This window comes from Salminus brasiliensis, chromosome 20 (genome assembly GCF_030463535.1).
Source record: "Salminus brasiliensis chromosome 20, fSalBra1.hap2, whole genome shotgun sequence".
NCBI lineage: Eukaryota > Metazoa > Chordata > Actinopteri > Characiformes > Bryconidae > Salminus > Salminus brasiliensis.
In genome coordinates, this window is record NC_132897.1 from 33,668,720 (window position 1) to 33,687,414 (window position 18,695).

The window sequence follows — 18,695 nt, forward strand, 5'->3', positions numbered from 1 at the left end:
TGTTTCTACTAAAATGGCCAGCTAGTAGTAGTGCAAGGGGGGTGTTTCTACTAAAATGGCCAGCTAGTAGTAGTACAAGGGGGGTGTTTCTACTAAAATGGCCAGCTAGTAGTAGTACAAGGTGGGTGTTTCTACTAATTCGGCCAGGGAGTGGAATGACAAGGTAGGTGTTTCTAATAAAGTGGAAGTACAGACTGAGCAGGTCATAAATCTCTCGTTTGTGGCAGGACGAGACGACTCCGGGCGAAGTGAACACTTGCACTTCCAAAAGATTTCACTCTCAGAATGAACAGCTAATAAACTTAATGAAGTCATTTAGGAGATGGGGTAATTTAGGGGGTGAAGGCTGTGCCTTTGGAGAACAGGCTCGCTCAGTTAAAGCAGCGGCTTGCTAAGAAAGACACCCCGAATGCAGTCAGTCACCCGGGACACACTGGAGCTATAAGACTAATGTAGCTAATAGCACTGATGCTAACTGCGTGCCCAAGAGTAATCTCTAATACTTGCTTGCTTATGGGGTTTCTGCCTCTCTGTGTCTAAGACACAGATGCAGATGGTTTGAACTTGAACTCATTGGACTCTGTGTGTGTGTATATGTGTGTGTGTATATAGTATATGGGTATATATGGACTTATTGGGTACCTAGCCTCATGTTACGCAGTGTGAGCAGAAGTGCTGGCATTTTTAATCATAGCTTTACTGAGGCTGGCAGGCCTCTGCTAATCTCCCAGAGTAGGTTTTCACTGCGCCGAAACGTCAATAGGCTCTTTTTCGGCTCCGAGAGTTCACGGTGTCGTTTAGACGTGTTCCAAACGTGCTCCGTCCCCAGGGTCCAGTACAACTTCCCCCGGCTCCGAGTGGACAGTGGGGGAAAAGAGCCCACATCTGTGAGCTCGGCCTGTAAACGACACTGAGTCACTCCAACCTCCACGGCTCGGCGAATGCCGCAGAGATGGAAAAATGCCCAGTGTATTGATCGCAGAACCAGTAGGTGTATCGCAACCTTCGATAATTTCGGACGTCTGAAAGCTGACGTCATACCCAGAGTGACCTGAGAAGCCTTGGTCATCTTCATCTACAGTGGCTTCATCTGTCAACGGGTGGAAAGTGAGCAGTCAGTTCTTGAAGGTGATGAAGCAGGGAGACTGTGATGCTCTGGGTAGGCGACTGGGTCAGAACATCTCCAGAACATCAGGCAGGTCTTGTTGGGGTACTTGTTCCCAGTATGCAGTGCTCAGTACTGACCTACCAAAAGATGCTCCAAGAAAGGACGACTGGGGAACCAGCAACGGGTCGTGGAGGCCCCACCTCACAGCGTAGAGGCCTGAAAGGATCTGCTGCTGACGGTAGTCTTGGAGATCAAGCTGAGGTCTGGAAGACCAAGAAAACCAAGAGACCAGCTCACCACAAACCCCAGCATCAGACGTTCCCAAAGAAACATCTAAAGAAGTCCGGTGCATTTTTGATGTGATTGAGGCTGTTGGGGACTGATCCAGGATCAGGTCTAAACCTCTGTATTTAATCCCATTGCTTGCAATCTCACAGTCGATAACTGGTCGTGGATCAGCAGTCATCAGCACTGAAGCTCCAGCCAGCAATTAGCTGTGAGACACTCAGCACTCGATATGATTGAATAAACAAATAAGCTGCTCTAATGTTAACGAGGCCTATCGATCACAGCGGACAGTAAATATCGACGGGCAGATAATGGGTGGCTGGAGGCTCGGGCGGGATAAATCACGGCTCACCTGAAGAAGAGCTTTCCCTAGACAGGACTGGATGAATGAATGGCGGCCGCAATGGTTCTGGGTGAAGCCTCCTAGATAATAATACTGTTAGAGGGAAGAGAAGCTATAGAATAATAATTATTATTATAGTTTTATTAATATATATATATATATTAATAAATTCCAAAAAACAATACAAATATCACTATGTAGGGCCTTTTTCTTGTAGAAATGACAACTGCTCAACAACAACTGCTTAAATAATGCAAAGAAATGATTATAATAATTATAATGCAAAGATGTTATTAATGAAACTTAAACAACACTAATATTTGAACTTTGAGAGCGTTCAGAAATCATTATGGTGAAATAACCTTGTCTCGGCCGGCTCTCCTCTAGTCTTTCACATTGCTGTTGGGACTTTATGCCATTCGTAGTCTGCAAATTCAGGTAACTCAGCTTTGTTTGATGAAATTCCTGGAATAAAACGTCTGCCAGACATGTAGAAATGCAAATTTAGCAACCAAAATGAAGTGGTCTCTCAAGTGTCTATAATAATAGATAAAAGATCAAAGAAAAGGCACATTTTTAAGACGACAATGAAGGTGAATAATAATAAAATATACAAAATAACAATAAAAACAAACACAGCACAACATTACAAAAATATTACAAAATGTACATACATATTGCAGAAATAAATATGTCATAAATATACTAAATAAATTGTAATAGTCATATGAATCATGTAGATTATGAAAATTGGCATTAGTAGTAGGAAGAGTGGGAACTGTTTCGATTACAGAAATATTCAAGAATAACATTTATAAGAGATACATATTTAACTATTATATATTATAAATGACCAATATATGTATTATATGACTATTATGTATTAGATATATTGATGCTTCTTAAATTTTGGTTCCCAGAAGAGCATAGTATACTATGCTAACATAGTATAAAAAAACGCCTGGCAACCACCTAGCAACACCCTAGCAACACATGGGATACCACTGCACCCATCAGCAACATTATATCAATAGTATTGATACAGTACCCAAATACTATCTAACTGGTGATCTCATAGCAACCACCTGATATACCATAGCAACCACCTAGCAAAAACACTTAACTGTGCATTAATGTAATTTTGGTGCTTTTCTCCTTAAAAAAAACACAGATCTAATAATACAGACAATAATGGAAAGGCTAACTCTGACATTTCGGATCTCAATTATTTTATTTTTTTTTTTTTTAATGAAGTGCTTCCTTCTTCCTGTATGTTTTTATGTAAAGCCATTCCCAATGTAAATATGATTGAGCAGTGTATAGGATTGGCTACAGCAACAAAGCAGACCACCACAGAGCATAAATACAGGCTGCTAACAGGTGAAAGCTACTCATCACCCGCCAGGACACAATGAATAGCGCGGAAAAGGAAAGCAAACACGCGTTCTGACAGTTAACAATTACACTTAAGTGTTGGTCGTCGGTCTGAATTATTGATCTGAGAGGCCGGAAAGAAACGTCTCGCTCCAGAGGATTCGCTTTTCCAATTAAGTAGATGGGCCCTGCCTTTTCCAGCCTTTCCCTCCAGTCAGCACAAACTCCGTAACGGAAGCCGAGGCAAACCTGAGGTCACTCACTCGAGGCCCTGTGATCCCGACACCGGCCGCTATTTACGCCCCACAGGGTTTGTTTTTTTTGTTAATGTTGCCTGAGATATATGGGCCGTTTATTGCAGCCGTAAGATCCTGCAGCTCATGGGCAGCTGGAGCCGCCAGGAAAAGCATTAAGGTCTCTTCATTATCAAATTATTTACAGGTGTGCGACTGATTGATGGGAGCGGATTAAGATTTAGCGCTCCTCGAGCAGCGGCTGTGGCTTTTATAATGATGGAGCTTTTCTTCACTGCAGGCCTGGTAGAAACGCAATAGGCCTTATTCATTACTGTGGGCCGAGCATAGTCTGTACTAATGAGCTCTCAAAGTGCACCGGCGGACGGAAGCGGAACCACTGGTGTTGAGTGTTTTCAGTAATAGAAATTTTGTTTGTTGCAGATGTTTACAATTATATATATATATTTATTTATTTTTATTTAAAAAAAAATATTACTGTTTACTTTTCAAAAGTTTGGTAATGTCTGTAAAAATGTATTAAAATTCATGTTCTCGTATAATGAAACTTCACAAGTTTCAGGTAATCAGGAAGCTTTCAATAAATATCTTTCGAAAAAAAATGGAACATTGAACATAAATGTAAAAATAAATTTTCTTGAATTGAGCATTTAAAAAAAAATGGAGATCCAATCTTGAAGAAAGTAATAAGGAATAAATGTACAAAAAAGCTAATACAATTTTTGTAAAGTTTTCTACTGTGTGATTTGACCACTAAGTTTAAGATATGAGGCATTCTGAATATTAATTTAGCTTTTTCTGGTAATTTTAGAGGCTTTAACAGCTAAAAAATTCATCCTGGACACAAAATTTCTGTGAAATTTTCATTTTAGGTACATTTTCTACTAATTATTTGAAAGCTGTAAAAAAAAAACTGATTATATATAAATCATATAATGGAATTTTATATTGTTATGAATTGATAAATTATAAATGTGCAAATTCCATTTTTTTCAAGTAAAGTTGTGCAATAATATAACATAATAATAAAACCAAAACGTGTTTAAAATATCTGCAACCATGTTGATTTCAATTTTTTGAAAATGTTTGAATAGTTTATTAATACTTTATAATACTTATTATTTGGATATTATTGTTATTATTATTTTATTATTATTATATATTATATTAAGTTAAGAACAATACTAAATAAGATTTGTAATAATATATTTTAGCATTTTGTTCATAATATAATTTTTTTTATTAAAAATAATTATTGTAAGTTATTACTGCAAAAAAAAACTATACATTTTTTCAGAATTTTTGAACTGTAGTGGATAATGGACCTCTAATTCCACACTTGTACCCCACACATTGCACCCACATGCTGTAGATCTGACAGGTGCAGGGCAGCGTGGTAAAAGGTCCGTGTGGATAAAGGATTAAATGTTTTGAGTGATTGGGGACGGTGCGTAAAAACAGCAGGCGGCCAACAGACCTCACAAATATAGATTACACCCCAGCCAGGCATACGCAAGCAGCTGTGTGTGATGCTCTAGTTGCCCTAGTTGCTCTAGAGCATGCGGGGAGGGGGGTTTATAGGGTAAATGTTGTGTTATCAGATATCTACGTCCAGACTAAACCTAAATCAAACCCCAACTTCACAAGGCTGGATCCTTCCCAGTGGAAGATTCCGTTCAAAGGTTACGGTCCTACCCTGACGTCCGTGAAAATCATCAAGAGCATCGTAAAGTATTCTTCACTTCCCAGTCAGGATGTTTAGCTGCAGTTCACGACACTTAGCATTAATTCTTAGGTCTAAGCAATCGCTACAAATTGCTACACAACCCAACATGATTATTGGAAACCAATATTTGAGCATCACCGTTGAAGGCCCTGAGTTTTTGGTGTGCTAGTCTGAGTCATCTCAAGTCTCTGAGGATTTTTTTTTTGCGGCGCGAGTGGAAATCATCGTCTAGAGTCTCTGTGTTAAAGTCTGAGTCGAGTCTCAAGTCTCTGAGGTCTCAAGTCTTTTAGGTGTCTTAAGTCCAAGTTGAGTTTCAAATCTCATTCAATATTTCAAAGGTAAAACGAGTCTTGAGACTCTGAGGAGTCTGAATCAACTGAAGTCTAAGTCAAGTCTCAAATGTCTGGAGTGGGAGTCCAAGTCTCAAGTCTCTAAGGCTCAAGTCCGAGTTGTGTCTTGAATTTCTGGTGTGTGAGTGTCCAGGGGTGAGTCTCTGGGTTTGAGTTTCAAATCTCTATGGTGTGAGAGTTAAGTCTTGAGTCTCTGGGGTGCGAATCCGAGTCAAGGCCTAAGTCCTAGGGTGTAAGTCTGAGTCGAGTCTTGATTCTTTGGGATGGGACTCAATATTTATTACACACTGCATAATTTGCACACTACCGCCGATTATTTATTATCCTCTGTCTGTACTGTGTTGTGTTGTCTGTCCGCACTTGTTTGTTTGTGTTGCACTTGTGTTCTGTATGCACTGTGTCTATGTTGCACCATGGTCCTGGAGGAACGTTGTTTCGTTTCACTGTGTACTCTGTATGTAGTTGAAATGACAATAAAACCCACTTGACTTGACTTGAATCCGAGTCAAAAGAGTTTTTGGGGTGCGAGTTCGAGTCAAGTTATACATCTTTGGGGTGTGAGTCTGAATTAAGTTTTAAGTCTCTGGGCATGAGTCTGAGTCAAGTCTTAAGTCTTTGTTGTCTGAGTCTGAGTCAAGTCTTGAGTATTTGTTGTCTGAGTCAAGTCTTGAGTATTTGTTGCCTGAGTCATGTCTTAAGTCTTTGTTGTCTGAGTCTGAGTCAAGTCTTAAGTCTTTGTTGCCTGAGTCTGAGTCATGTCTTAAGTCTTTGTTGTCTGAGTCTGAGTCAAGTCTTAAGTCTTTGTTGTCTGAGTCATGTCTTAAGTCTTTGTTGTCTGAGTCTGAGTCAAGTCTTAAGTATTTGTTGCCTGAGTCAAGTCTTAAGTCTTTGTTGTCTGAGTCATGTCTTAAGTCTTTATTGTCTGAGTCTGAGTCAAGTCTTAAGTCTTTGTTGTCTGAGTCATGTCTTAAGTCTTTGTTGTCTGAGTCTGAGTCAAGTCTTAAGTCTTTGTTGTCTGAGTCATGTCTTAAGTCTTTATTGTCTGAGTCAAGTCTTAAGTCTTTGTTGTCTGAGTCATGTCTTAAGTCTTTATTGTCTGAGTCTGAGTCAAGTCTTAAGTCTTTGTTGTCTGAGTCATGTCTTAAGTCTTTGTTGTCTGAGTCAAGTCTTAAGTATTTGTTGCCTGAGTCAAGTCTTAAGTCTTTGTTGTCTGAGTCATGTCTTAAGTCTTTGTTGTCTGAGTCTGAGTCAAGTCTTAAGTATTTGTTGCCTGAGTCTTTGTCAAGTCTTAAGTCTTTGTTGTCTGAGTCAAGTCTTAAGTATTTGTTGCCTGAGTCTTAGTCAAGTCTTAAGTCTTTGTTGTCTGAGTCAAGTCTTAAGTACTTGTTGTCTGAGTCTAAATCAAGTCTTGAGTCTGTGTTGTCTGAGTCAAGTCTTAAGTCTTTGTTGTCTGAGTCTGAGTCAAGTCTTGAGTCTTAAGGGTGTGTATCTGAGTCAAGTCTCTGGCATGCAAGGTTCAGTCAAAACCTTCAGTCTCAAGTCTTTGGGTTATGTATCAGAGTCCAGTCTCGAGTCTCTGAGGTGTGAATGAGAATCAAGCCTCGAGTTAAGTCTTAAGTCAAGTCTCAAGCCTTTGGGATCTGAGTCAAGTGTTCAGTTAAGATCTGCTGTAAGTTTACACCAGCTCTTTACAGTGTAATCGCTAATCCAGCCCAACTGGGAACCAGAATGTTTTGCCCCACCTATAGATGCCCCACAGGGTCTCACCATGGTCAGTGATGGGACCAGGTGAGGTTAAGCATGGGCTCCATCTTTGGGAAGCCCAAAGGGTGGAACCCACTTGGAACCCACCTGTCCCACGTTCTAACCTCACATGAGCATGTTAGCTGAACTGACAAGTGAAGTGAATAATATTATTTATTTCAATTCACTTTTAATTGATTAAAAATGTGACACACACACCCTGTGTATTATAATACACATACACCCTTATAAGACTTGAGTGGGCGACTGCTTAGCAGACGCCGTCTCGGTCACAGCTGCCCACTCGAGTTCCTCAGGGCCCACTGCCGTAAGCTATATCCCCCCAAGGGATGCCCGTATAACCCAAGAACCGCTGATCACAACCTGAGGGAATTTCCTTGCCCCAAAACACATAATCCACAGGGGGCTTAGCACCTCCTTATCTAGTCCCTCTTTCTGGACGGACGGTGTCCGTCAGGACCTCGGAGACGCCGCCGGTTGAAGTCCTTAGGCCAAGTCAGCAAGACGTTAATATGCCAGGCCTGTACAGCATACGTATATAGTAATACGGTGTTTACTAGCCTAGCGCTAGAGCTAATCAATAGCAGGCACCGGACTGTACATTAAAGGTAGCAGCGTGGGCCTAGCTGACCAAGCTGCCATACACCTCAAGACTAATAGTCCTGCCTAATAAGCATGCTAAGACAAATAGTCCAGGCTAATAGGCAAAGTCCTTGTTGTACTAACCGAAAGTCAATACCTGGGCCGATTAATCACACGGGCTGTTGCTCGCTACAGGAAGAAGTGTCAGCCTGACAGGAAGCACTTATTCGTTTGAAAAGTGGGAGGCTAACGGAACAAAAGGAAGAGAGAGGCGAGGAGATACTGGGAAATAGGACTGTGTGGGTGGAAGGCATCGCTGGGACCCGATGGCCAAGTGCTGGCGAGGCTAATACGGGCTAATACATGCTAGCAACTTCAGGGAAACTGGACGCTCATTTATGGAAACTGTGTGCTGATATCTCGGTTATCTCACACACTCATATGCAGTGAATGGGCGTTGCTACTTTTTTAGAGGTCAAAAGTTTGGGATCATTTTTTTTTACAATTGGGTATTTGACTCAGTAGTGACTTGCAGAGCAGGTTTAACCATAAGATCTCAGTATTTCCTGCACATTGTCGACCCTGCCAGTCTATTCAAAGATATATAAAATACCTTAATATAAATATCTGCTTCAGGGACTCCAGGTTTAGCAGCCCAATGCACTTCCACTATGGCCTGGGGGGGGGTCACGAGGTCAAATCCCGAGGCCTGACGCTTTGAAATCCGCAGCCGGAGTCTTAGAGAGCACAACCGGCCATGCTCTCTCCGGGTGGGTATCACTCATAAAGTGGTGGAAAAGAGGTGGTAGCTGGCTTTGCATGTTTAGTTTAGCTTAGTTTAGTTTATTTGCACAATTTCAAATATTTCAAAAAAATGATAACAACATACAGTGAGTGTAGAGGCAAATAAAACCCCCATATATGCATAAATAAAGCCTCCATCTAAATAATATTAGCATTTCACAATATTCTACAATTCTGAATATAACAATAAAAGCAATATTACAGGTAAAATATCAAATGAACCCTTAATAATATCAATATAACATAAAAATAAGTGTATACATATATGTATTGTGTATGTATGTGGTTTATTTGCCTATATTAACTCATAATAAAACAAATTACAATTAAAAACAATACATAGGGGAAAGAAGTTATATATATATATTTGTCAAATGGTCTTTTAAGCATCTTTTATCATATTTTATAGATGAACAATTATTTGCAAAATGTAAAAGCCTTACTGAAAAAAATCATAGTTCTCCTTAAAGTGAGAAATTTAGGATGTTGTTGAATATGAATGATTAAATAATGAATAAATTTGCAGTAAAGTAAACTGCCCTGGAATATTTCCCTGATTGCAGTATATCCAATAAATAAAAACTCAAATTTGAAAAAACATTAATATCATAAATAGTAAGAATCTGATATGTTCTGAAGGCCTTAGTGTCCGGAGTATTGCTAGTGCTAGGGGGGAGCTACAAAGAGGTGGGTTAATTGGCAGTACATTGGCTTTGTCCTTGTAATGAATGCTGAGGTACGAAAGGCCGAGCCTCGGTCATCACCTTAGCTTGTATGATATGATGTCTTTTTTTTCCAGTCGGACCGTCTGGCCAGCGCTGTGGTGGGTCCCTCAGAAACAGTGTGAAGTGTGGGACGCTGAGGATGGATCACAACACCGCAATGCCCCCTAGAGTCTGCTTTAGGCAGCCTGAGAAAACACCAAGTGATCAGTGCGATTCTGCATACGCTGCATACACGGCCAAATGTTTGTGGACACCCCATTCTAATGAATGAATTCAGCTACTTTAAGTTCAAGTGCACACACACACAAGGCTTGTCTAGTCCCTGTAGAGAAGTACTGCCAATAGAATAGGACTATCTGGAGCAGATACACATCATGAACCTATTGGCACCATGCTGCCTAATGCCAGGCGTGGGCTAGAAGGGGGTATGAAGCCCCCCAGCATTGAGGAGATGTGAAGCAGTGGAAGAACTGTGTTCTCTGGAATGATGATGGTGGGGGTGGAGCTCCATCCAGTACTTCTGGGATGAGTTGGGGAGCTGAGGTTGGGATGAATGAGGTGGGGTGGTGATCATTATCATCCGACATCCTGAACTTACTAGCTTTCATTCCTGGACAGTAAAGACACTTGGTGTCCCAATACTTTTGACAATATGGTGTGTATACAAATGCTCCGAAACCAGGAGTATTAAAAGCAAGTTTGTCCCACCTGTGCCTCTGATCTTCTAGAAAGCTTCTAAAAAGCTTTACAGTATATGTTGGAACATTGCTGTGGTGATTTGATTGCATTTAGCCACGTCAGAGCATCAGTGAATTCAGGTGTTGATAATGGGAGGCTTAATAAACTGGGGTCTAGCTGATGTCTTATGTGTGTCTTACTGCTGCCTGTGCCAGGATCAGCCATATCATTAAAACCACCTGCCTAATATTCTGAAGGTCCCCCTTGTGCCACCATAACTGCCTGGCCTCTACAAGACCCTCTGAAGGTGTCCTGTGATATGTGGCGTCAAGATGTTCGCAGCAGATCCTTTAGGACCTGTACGTTCTGAGGTGGGGCCTCTCCGGTTCTCCAGTTGTTCTTATTTAGACACTTGACCTCTACATATCGGGACCACCCTACAAGATCTAGAACATCACAGTTTGGTTCTTGTCAAAGACCTTCAGGAACTGGCCGTTCACCTGCTAGCTGTTATCTGAAACTGCTGCTAGTCAGTGTTTGCTAGATGCTAGTCTGAGAAGACCACAAGACCCAGGGACGGAGTGTGTGGGAATGAGGCGGTAACTTGACCTGAAGTCGATGGGAATCTCTGTCTACAACTTAATCAGCCGTGACAGCCTGGGCGCGAACAGATTCCCCATTATTGCAACCCTAAAGAGCCCATCAAACTCAGTGTCACCCTGCTGTCTGCTAGCGCAGCGTGAGCCGCCACTGTATACAGTTACAGAGGTTAGACCCGGCGAGGAAACCCAATAGCTCCACTAACACCGAGGGTGACAGGGGTCCGGCGCTGCTCTGGGACAGACGAAGGCCATTTGAGCATGGAAATTTCAATAAAAGTTTATTAGCGACGTGGGATCAGACGAGGAGCCGTAACTCATAATACCTTATTTCCTCAGAGATTTACTGTGAACAGTCGTACACTGGAGGACTGGAGGATGGCAGTGGGGTAGATGATGACTGCACTATATACAAATCTAGACCTCTAGTGGAAGAAGCACAAGGTAGGGGTTTCTAATAAAGTGGCCAGTGAGTGGAAGAAGCACAAGGTAGGGGTTTCTAATAAAGTGGCCAGTGAGTGGAAGAAGAGCAAGGTAGGGGTTTCTAATAAAGTGGCCAGTGAGTGGGAGAAGCACAAGGTAGGGGTTTCTAATAAAGTGGCCAGTGAGTGGAAGAAGTGCAAGGTAGGGGTTTCTAATAAAGTGGCCAGTGAGGGGAAGAAGCACAAGGTAGGGGTTTCTAATAAAGTGGCCAGTGAGAGGAAGAAGCACAAGGTAGGGGTTTCTAATAAAGTGGCCAGTGAGTGGAAGAAGCACAAGGTAGGGGTTTCTAATAAAGTGGCCAGTGAGAGGAAGAAGCACAAGGTAGGGGTTTCTAATAAAGTGGCCAGTGAGTGGGAGAAGCACAAGGTAGGGTGTTTCCAATAAAGTGGCCAGTGAGTGGAAGAAGCACAAGGTAGGTGTTTCTAATAAAGTGGCCAGTGAGTGGAAGAAGAGCAAGGTAGGTGTTTCTAATAAAGTGGCCAGTGAGTGGAAGAAGAGCAAGGTAGGTGTTTCTAATAAAGTGGCCAGTGAGTGGGAGAAGCACAAGGTAGGGGTTTCTAATAAAGTGGCCAGTGAGTGGAAGAAGCACAAGGTAGGTTTCTAATAAAGTGGCCAGTGAGTGGAGGAAGGACAAGGTAGGTGTTTCTAATAAAGTGGCCAGTGAGTGGAAGAAGAGCAAGGTAGGGGTTTCTAATAAAGTGGCCAGTGAGTGGAAGAAGCACAAGGTAGGGGTTTCTAATAAAGTGGCCAGTGAGTGGAAGAAGCACAAGGTAGGGGTTTCTAATAAAGTGGCCAGTGAGTGGAAGAAGCACAAGGTAGGGGTTTCTAATAAAGTGGCCAGTGAGTGGAAGAAGCACAAGGTAGGGGTTTCTAATAAAGTGGCCAGTGAGTGGGAGAAGCACAAGGTAGGGGTTTCTAATAAAGTGGCCAGTGAGTGGGAGAAGCCCCACCCTTTCACACTGAAGTATTTTACCCCTGGCTGCTTTCTGGATGCGTCACAATGCAAGGGAGCCAGTTAAAATAGAGCTCATTTACATATTTCTGTAAAATAGTTATAATATGATATGATATATTATAACACATGTCTTAAGCAGCTCGCGGGCCCTTTAACTCTACGAAGCTGCCGTGGCTCCACGCTAACATTCATTGGTCCACACTCGCGTCTCAGGCCGTGGTGGACAACTGTAATTGGCTGCAGTTATGATTGACAGTCTTCTAAGCCAATGATCGCCGCGGCCGACCGGGAACGGTCCAATGTGAGCAGCGGGCGGGCTCACTGAGAGAGTAGGAGGGGGGGAAACAGCAAGATGGCGACTCCCATGGCGAAGCTGAAGAAACGTCCCGGGGTTTGTTTGCGGGATGGGGAGGTTTCGGCTGCTTTTTCGGACCGAGGGGGAGTTTGTCTGGCGCTGGTTCTGTTTTTCGCCCTGGTCGAGCGCGGCTGCGGGGAGAACGCCTACGAGCCCGAGGAGTTTCTGAAGCGGGAGTACTCGCTGACCAAGCCGTACCAAGGTGGGGGAACAGCGGCAGGAGAAGCGGGGGGGTGGTGGGCACAAAGCTTCACAAAGCGGGGGTGTTTCATTTAATTAGCCAAACTTTTAAATGTCTTTTAATCTTATAATTTTGCCACGTATTCTGGAAAGTGTTTATTTTCGTTTTTTGGGGCCAAATTGTGGGAAAACCCTGCGTTGTGAAACACGACCCCCCCCCCTCCCCCCTCTGAGCGAAAGTGGTCTCTTCCAGCCCTCTAACTTGTGGCTAAACCAGCCTGTCTTATTAAATAACTCCAGATTATCGCCAGTTTCAGAGGAACAAACGCTATTTTTACACTTTGAGGATGACTATGGTTTATTTACTGCTCGTGGTTAAGGTTGTGGTTGATTAGGGTGTGTGTGTGTGTGTGTGTGTGTGATTTCGCAATCCTGTGACAGTGATATGACGAGCTCCTTGTAGTAGCCCATTATATGCAATCACTTACAACCAGAGGGGTTGTGGTGTGGACTGAACCACAACCCCCAAAGTACTGGATCTGAAGTCAGGCTTCTCAGTGCATCCAGTGGGAGTCATCACAGGAGCTGGGGCCTGACTCTCATTAGGTTCTAGATCTCATGTTTTGTGTGTGTGTGTATGTGTTTGTAGGCCTGGGCTCCTCCTCCTCTTCACACTGGGACTTGATGGGAAATGCCATGATCATGCCCGAGCACGTGCGGCTTACCCCAGACATGCAGAGCAGACAGGGCGCCGTGTGGAGTCGCCTCGTGAGTGTCCATTTCCACCCCCCCAGTCTGTAGAGAGCCGCCGTGCTGAAATGTGCACCTGTTGTTCATTTTAATTTGAAATATGATTCACTATGTTGATTCACTATGGTCAGATCAGAGGGTCGCTGGTTCGAATCCCGCTCATGCTGTTGCACGCGCTCGTTTGATCACTTTTTGTCTTGTGTATACCTGCAGCCGTGCTACATCAGGGACTGGGAGCTCCAGGTGCATTTTAAAGTCCACGGCCAGGGCAAGAAGAACCTCAACGGTGACGGACTGGCCCTGTGGCTCACCAAGGACCGCATGCAAGCAGGTGCGTTTGCAGAGACGGATACTGTGCTGTGTTGTGCCTCGTTCGTTTATAGGAAAGAATGAATGACTTGTAATGACTTTGACTGATGGAGTGTGATTTATCGTAGGGCCGGTCTTTGGGAACATGAACTTTTTCACTGGTCTGGGCATTTTTGTCGACACCTATCCCAATGAAGACAAGCACCAGGAGGTACGTTATGCACTGTAATGCACTCACCCTGCCAGCATATAACTTATTACAGTCCTTTTACAACGTTTTTGGGCCTGTATTTAACCAGACGAGAATGGTGACAGTCTTATAATAAGCCCGGTATTTGTTAGCGACATTAGCCTAGTGTCTTGCTTTTGTTTGTGTGCTAATAAGTGAAATAACGAGGTAGTAGTTGCTGATTTCTGAACTGATGATGCCATTCCTAATTTGCCCACTAGAGGGCTGTTTTTGACACTAGTACCCAGTCTGAGTCCACAGTCTTTTAGGTGCCAGCTTAGCAGACCTGGGGTATTGAACCCACAACCCTGTGATCAGTAACCCAGTGCTCTGACCACCACTTCACCCACAATGTCCACTGTGTCCAGTATGTGTGTACTGTCTAGAGAATTAGTTAGTGTATTTGCAACCCAGAGGGGACTCTGAATGCCGAGTGCTGGAGCGGCATTGGACGATTTCTGATCTCCTCTGCGAAACTAAGATCAAACCCGTTCCCTCAGACCCAGTTTTTATACATGACTCACATCTGGAGTTACGAGGCTGTAAAGAGACACCTCCCATCTGTAATTGGTGCAGTTTATAGACTTTTACTTATACATACCACTACGTTTGTGAAGCTGAGACTCTGGTAAACCCGTTTTAAGCAGCAAAACAGTTCGTCCACAGTAACGGTATGTTTTCATGAGAAAATATGAAGAATTTCTAAAATCTGACTCTGCTCAAGTTCTCATGAGCTCTCATTTTAGAACATGTGGGGCTTATCTGATATGCAAGAAATTGGTCTTGAGCTGAAGAGCAGTGTTAATCAACATGGCCCTGTATACCGTATACTCCCTCTCTCTTTCTGTAGAGGGTGTTTCCCTACATCTCTGCCATGGTGGGCAACGGCTCGGTGTCTTACGACCACGATCGGGACGGAAGGAACACGGACCTGGGCGGCTGCGCTGCTTCCGTCCGCAACGTCGACCAGGACACGTTCCTGCTGATCAGATATATTAGGAACACGCTGACGGTAACACAACACACACAAGATCACCTATACCTGTCGCTAGGATCGCTAGTTCGAATCCCGGCCGTTAAACAACCCATTGAACCTGCTGCTGGTACCTTTCCCTTAGATCATGATGGACATTGAAGGGAAGCAGGAGTGGAAGGACTGTCTGGAAGTGCCCGGTGTCCACATGCCCCAGGGCTACTACTTCGGAGCCTCCTCAGTCACTGGAGACCTGTCAGGTTTGAGCATTTTCGTGTGAATCCTCCCGTCACGTCTATCAACAGTATTCCCACGTTCTTATGCAGTAATGTATGTTACTGTGTTTGCAGACAATCATGACCTGATCTCCTTCAGACTGTTTGAGCTGTCGGTGGAGCGGAGTCCTGAGGAGCTGGAGAACGAGGAGGAGGTTCTGATACCCAGTGTGGACTACAGAGACATCCCAGGTAATAATAAGGTCCCAGTTCAGGCCTTTAGGACACCCACACAACCGCCCAATTGGTCTATCCATGCTCCACCCCCATTAACGAGTTTTTCATATCTACTATTAGTGACACTGATGTACATTGAGGAGGCGGAGCTACAGTCTCTCATTAGGGTGAATAATAATTAATAAGGCTCTAAATGTATTTAGAGCGTTATTAATATTCCCCCTAATGAGAGACTGTAGCTCCTCCTCCTCAGTGTATATCACAATACCTACATTTAGAGCGTTATTAATATTCACCCTAATGAGAGACTGTAGCTCCGCCTCCTCCTCAGTGTATATCACAATACCTACATTTAGAGCGTTATTAATATTCACCCTAATGAGAGACTGTAGCTCCGCCTCCTCAGTGTATATCACAATACCTACATTTAGAGCGTTATTAATATTCACCCTAATGAGAGACTGTAGCTCCTCCTCCTCAGTGTATATCACAATACCTACATTTAGAGCATTATTAATATTCACCCTAATGAGTGTATATCTCTCTGACTGAATGCCGGGATTCAAACCCATGACCTCCCGAGGAGCTGTATCTCACTGTAAATGTTAATGTCCCGCTCTTCTGTTGCAGTGGAGGTGGTGGACGAAGGCATGAGCATCCTTTCGGTCTTCTTCCTGTTCGTCTTCTCCGTGGTCGGTCTCGTCCTGCTCGTCGTGGCGGTGCTCGTCATCCACCAGCGCTGGAAGGATCGCAGCCGCAAGCGCTTCTACTGAGAGAAAGTAACGGAGAGAGAAGGAGGGGGGGGGGGTCTACCGTGTATTTGAGTGGTTTAAAGACTTAAAGGCTCGTTCTGAAGTCTCTCCTCACTGCTGCAACAAACTGACGTTACCTCTGAAGCCCAAAGTAGACAAAGAGCCATACCTGACCTCTACTGATAGAAAACCAGCCATCGTCCCTCCCCCTGTCCTTTTCCTAACGTCGGTAGCACATTACTGTGTGAAGAAAACAAGATGTGAGTGTGTGTGTGTTGGTGTGTGTGTGTGTGTGTGTGTGTGTGTGTGTGTGTGAGAGAGGTGGATATATCGTTGTGCTGGATCTGGGCTGTATTTGCACTTGCCCAATCACCCTGAATCATATGATGGATGGATAAATGCAGTTCCTTTTTCTTAAGTGCTGATCGGATCAGATCGGATCAGATCTGATCTATAACCCATTTACACAGGAAGTGCTGCTCGCTGCCAAAACGTCACAGTTCGCTCGCCGTTAACCTTCATCAACGTCGTCTTTTAGCCAGCCTGGTTTAGCTGGAGCATGGGTTCGAGACCCCATGTACAGAGGAAGTCCACCGATTTTCTCAAAAAAAAAAAAAAGGGTTTGGTGCGAAACTGCGGTTCATTGCAGAGAGATTGACCAACTCCAGGCGTCGGTCGCCATGACTACAATACAGATGTAGCCATTATTTACTATCCAAACCCACCAGTGAACCTCCATGAGTCTTCCTAGTTCTGATAGTCTCTAAAAAAAATAAAATAATAAAATGCAGATATTTTTCCCTTGGGGATTATTTTGCCGCACAACATCCTGCAGAACATATCCCTCCACCGCAGTGTCTCGGGCATCAGGCAGAGTAATCATAGCCGTTCGTAGGTGTAAGAACTTTACGTGAGGGAGATTGAGACGTTCAGACGTGTTTTTTTTTTTTTTGAATGAACCATTTCACACCAAACCCTCTTTATTTACATTTGCTAAAGTGGCTCAAAAAAAAAAATTCTTAACAGTAGGGTAATGCCATACAAAATGACCTTAATCATCTCATGTTCATTTTAATTTTAATTAGCAATAAATTTTGTTATTACTGTTATTACTATTTGTTTTTTTGTTTTGTTTTTTTGCTCTGCGAGAAGTGCACTGAACTGGACGGTAATTGTGCTTACATGTCCTATAAATCCCCGTTAAGTGTACGTTTATCTTTGTTTAGTGTTTGTTTATGTGTTCAGATCAGCCAATCAGAGAAGACTTTATGTAGTCGCCCTGGTCTAACCATGATCTGAGAGTTCTATGTTGTGTTGTGAATGTGTTCTGATTCGACGAGCCGGCCGGGTGGGCGGGGGTTCGCTGGGTTAAAGGGGCCTTTAATAGAACCGTTAGCGTTGTAGACGAACAAATTGGACATTCGTAATGAAGGCACGGGACCTCCCTCCCGGGGTCCTGTTGCAGTGCTCTGCTTGCACGGGTCTAGTGATCAAACTGGCCGGTGATACAGGAGTACTCCAGCTGGCGGAGAAGCTTATGTTTCCGAATAATCGCACCAAACCTTAGGCTAATATGGTAAAAAATAAAGGACTCGATGCAGTAAACCTGATTTAATAAGCTAACCTCCAGCTGATGCAGAAAAATGAATGCTAGCGAGCTAATGTGCAAACTGCTAGCTAATGGTAAACGCGAGCTAACTTGTTATGCTCCAGGTAATGTGAAGTGAACTTGAAGTAAACCTGAAGTAAAGTGCTGTAACCTTCAGCTAATGCGCTAACAATAAACTAACGTGCTAAGTTAATGCGGTCAGTGCTGAGCTTTTAAGCTACAGCCATAAAAACGTACACTTCCGTTAAATCCACAGTCGAATGAAATTAGCATGCGTTAATCTGCAAATGCCGTGATCGTGAACACTGAGCTAATGTGGTGAGCGTAAACGAACGGTAATGTGGTCAATGCGAAGTAACGTGCAATTTAACGTAAACGTAAACTAAGGCATAACCTCGAGTTATATACGGTAAATGTGAACTCCCCTTGAGATAAAGCCGTAAAATGTGAGCTAAGGAATTCATGTGCTAACTGGAAGCTAATGCAGTAAATGTGAACATGCTAACCTCGAGCTAATCCTTCCGAGAAATCGTAGCAAAATGATCTCAGCTAATCACAGGAGCAGCGGCTGTATGTTAGAGTGGCGAACGCTGGGGTACTCTTTCAAGGGATAGCTGATCCCAAGTAGTACATGCTTACTACAGACGTACCACAGATGTAGATCTAGATGTGGAGAGGGATCCAGAGCTGTTAATAAGAGAAGGATCAAGGGTTTACAAGCGTTCACAGCCAAATCCTGAAGCTGCTGAGGTGCTGAAACTGATACAGGCCTTACGTCACACTAACGGACTCCACTGACAGCCTCCCCCCAGTCAATCTCCAAGCAACCGTGGGAATTTTGTCTCGGTCATCGACTGTTTACTTGAATCCTGTTGATTTTAACATTTTATATCTGGCCAATATCGTCTAGTCCGTGCTTTTGGAAGGCGCCGAATGGAGACAGCAAGACTTTACTTGGCCGAAGTCTCGTCTTTTAATTAAAACCACTCTCGAAATCCCATTTGTTTCTCATGTGTGTCAAAATTAAAGAATTAAAAGCCAATTTTTCCATTA

General features: G+C 43.4%; 1 protein-coding gene across 1 annotated transcript; it reads left to right on the forward strand.

The window, feature by feature from the left end:
* Positions 1 to 12,376: 12,376 nt before the first annotated feature.
* Positions 12,377 to 18,695, forward strand: lman2lb (lectin, mannose-binding 2-like b). The gene is made up of 8 exons (XM_072664975.1): positions 12,377 to 12,590; positions 13,218 to 13,336; positions 13,532 to 13,649; positions 13,756 to 13,838; positions 14,707 to 14,868; positions 14,975 to 15,089; positions 15,180 to 15,296; positions 15,912 to 18,695. The coding sequence occupies exons 1-8, from the start codon at positions 12,386 to 12,388 to the stop codon at positions 16,052 to 16,054; spliced, it is 1,062 nt and encodes a 353-aa protein (XP_072521076.1). The 5' UTR covers positions 12,377 to 12,385; the 3' UTR covers positions 16,055 to 18,695.

Coding starts and splice junctions, on each gene's coding strand:
- lman2lb (XM_072664975.1), top strand. CDS start 12,386: ATGGCGACTCCCATGGCGAAGCTGAAGAAACGTCCCGGGGTTTGTTTG. Junction 13,337..13,531: donor GCGCCGTGTGGAGTCGCCTC/GTGAGTGTCCAT, acceptor GTATACCTGCAG/CCGTGCTACATCAGGGACTG. Junction 15,090..15,179: donor AGTCACTGGAGACCTGTCAG/GTTTGAGCATTT, acceptor CTGTGTTTGCAG/ACAATCATGACCTGATCTCC.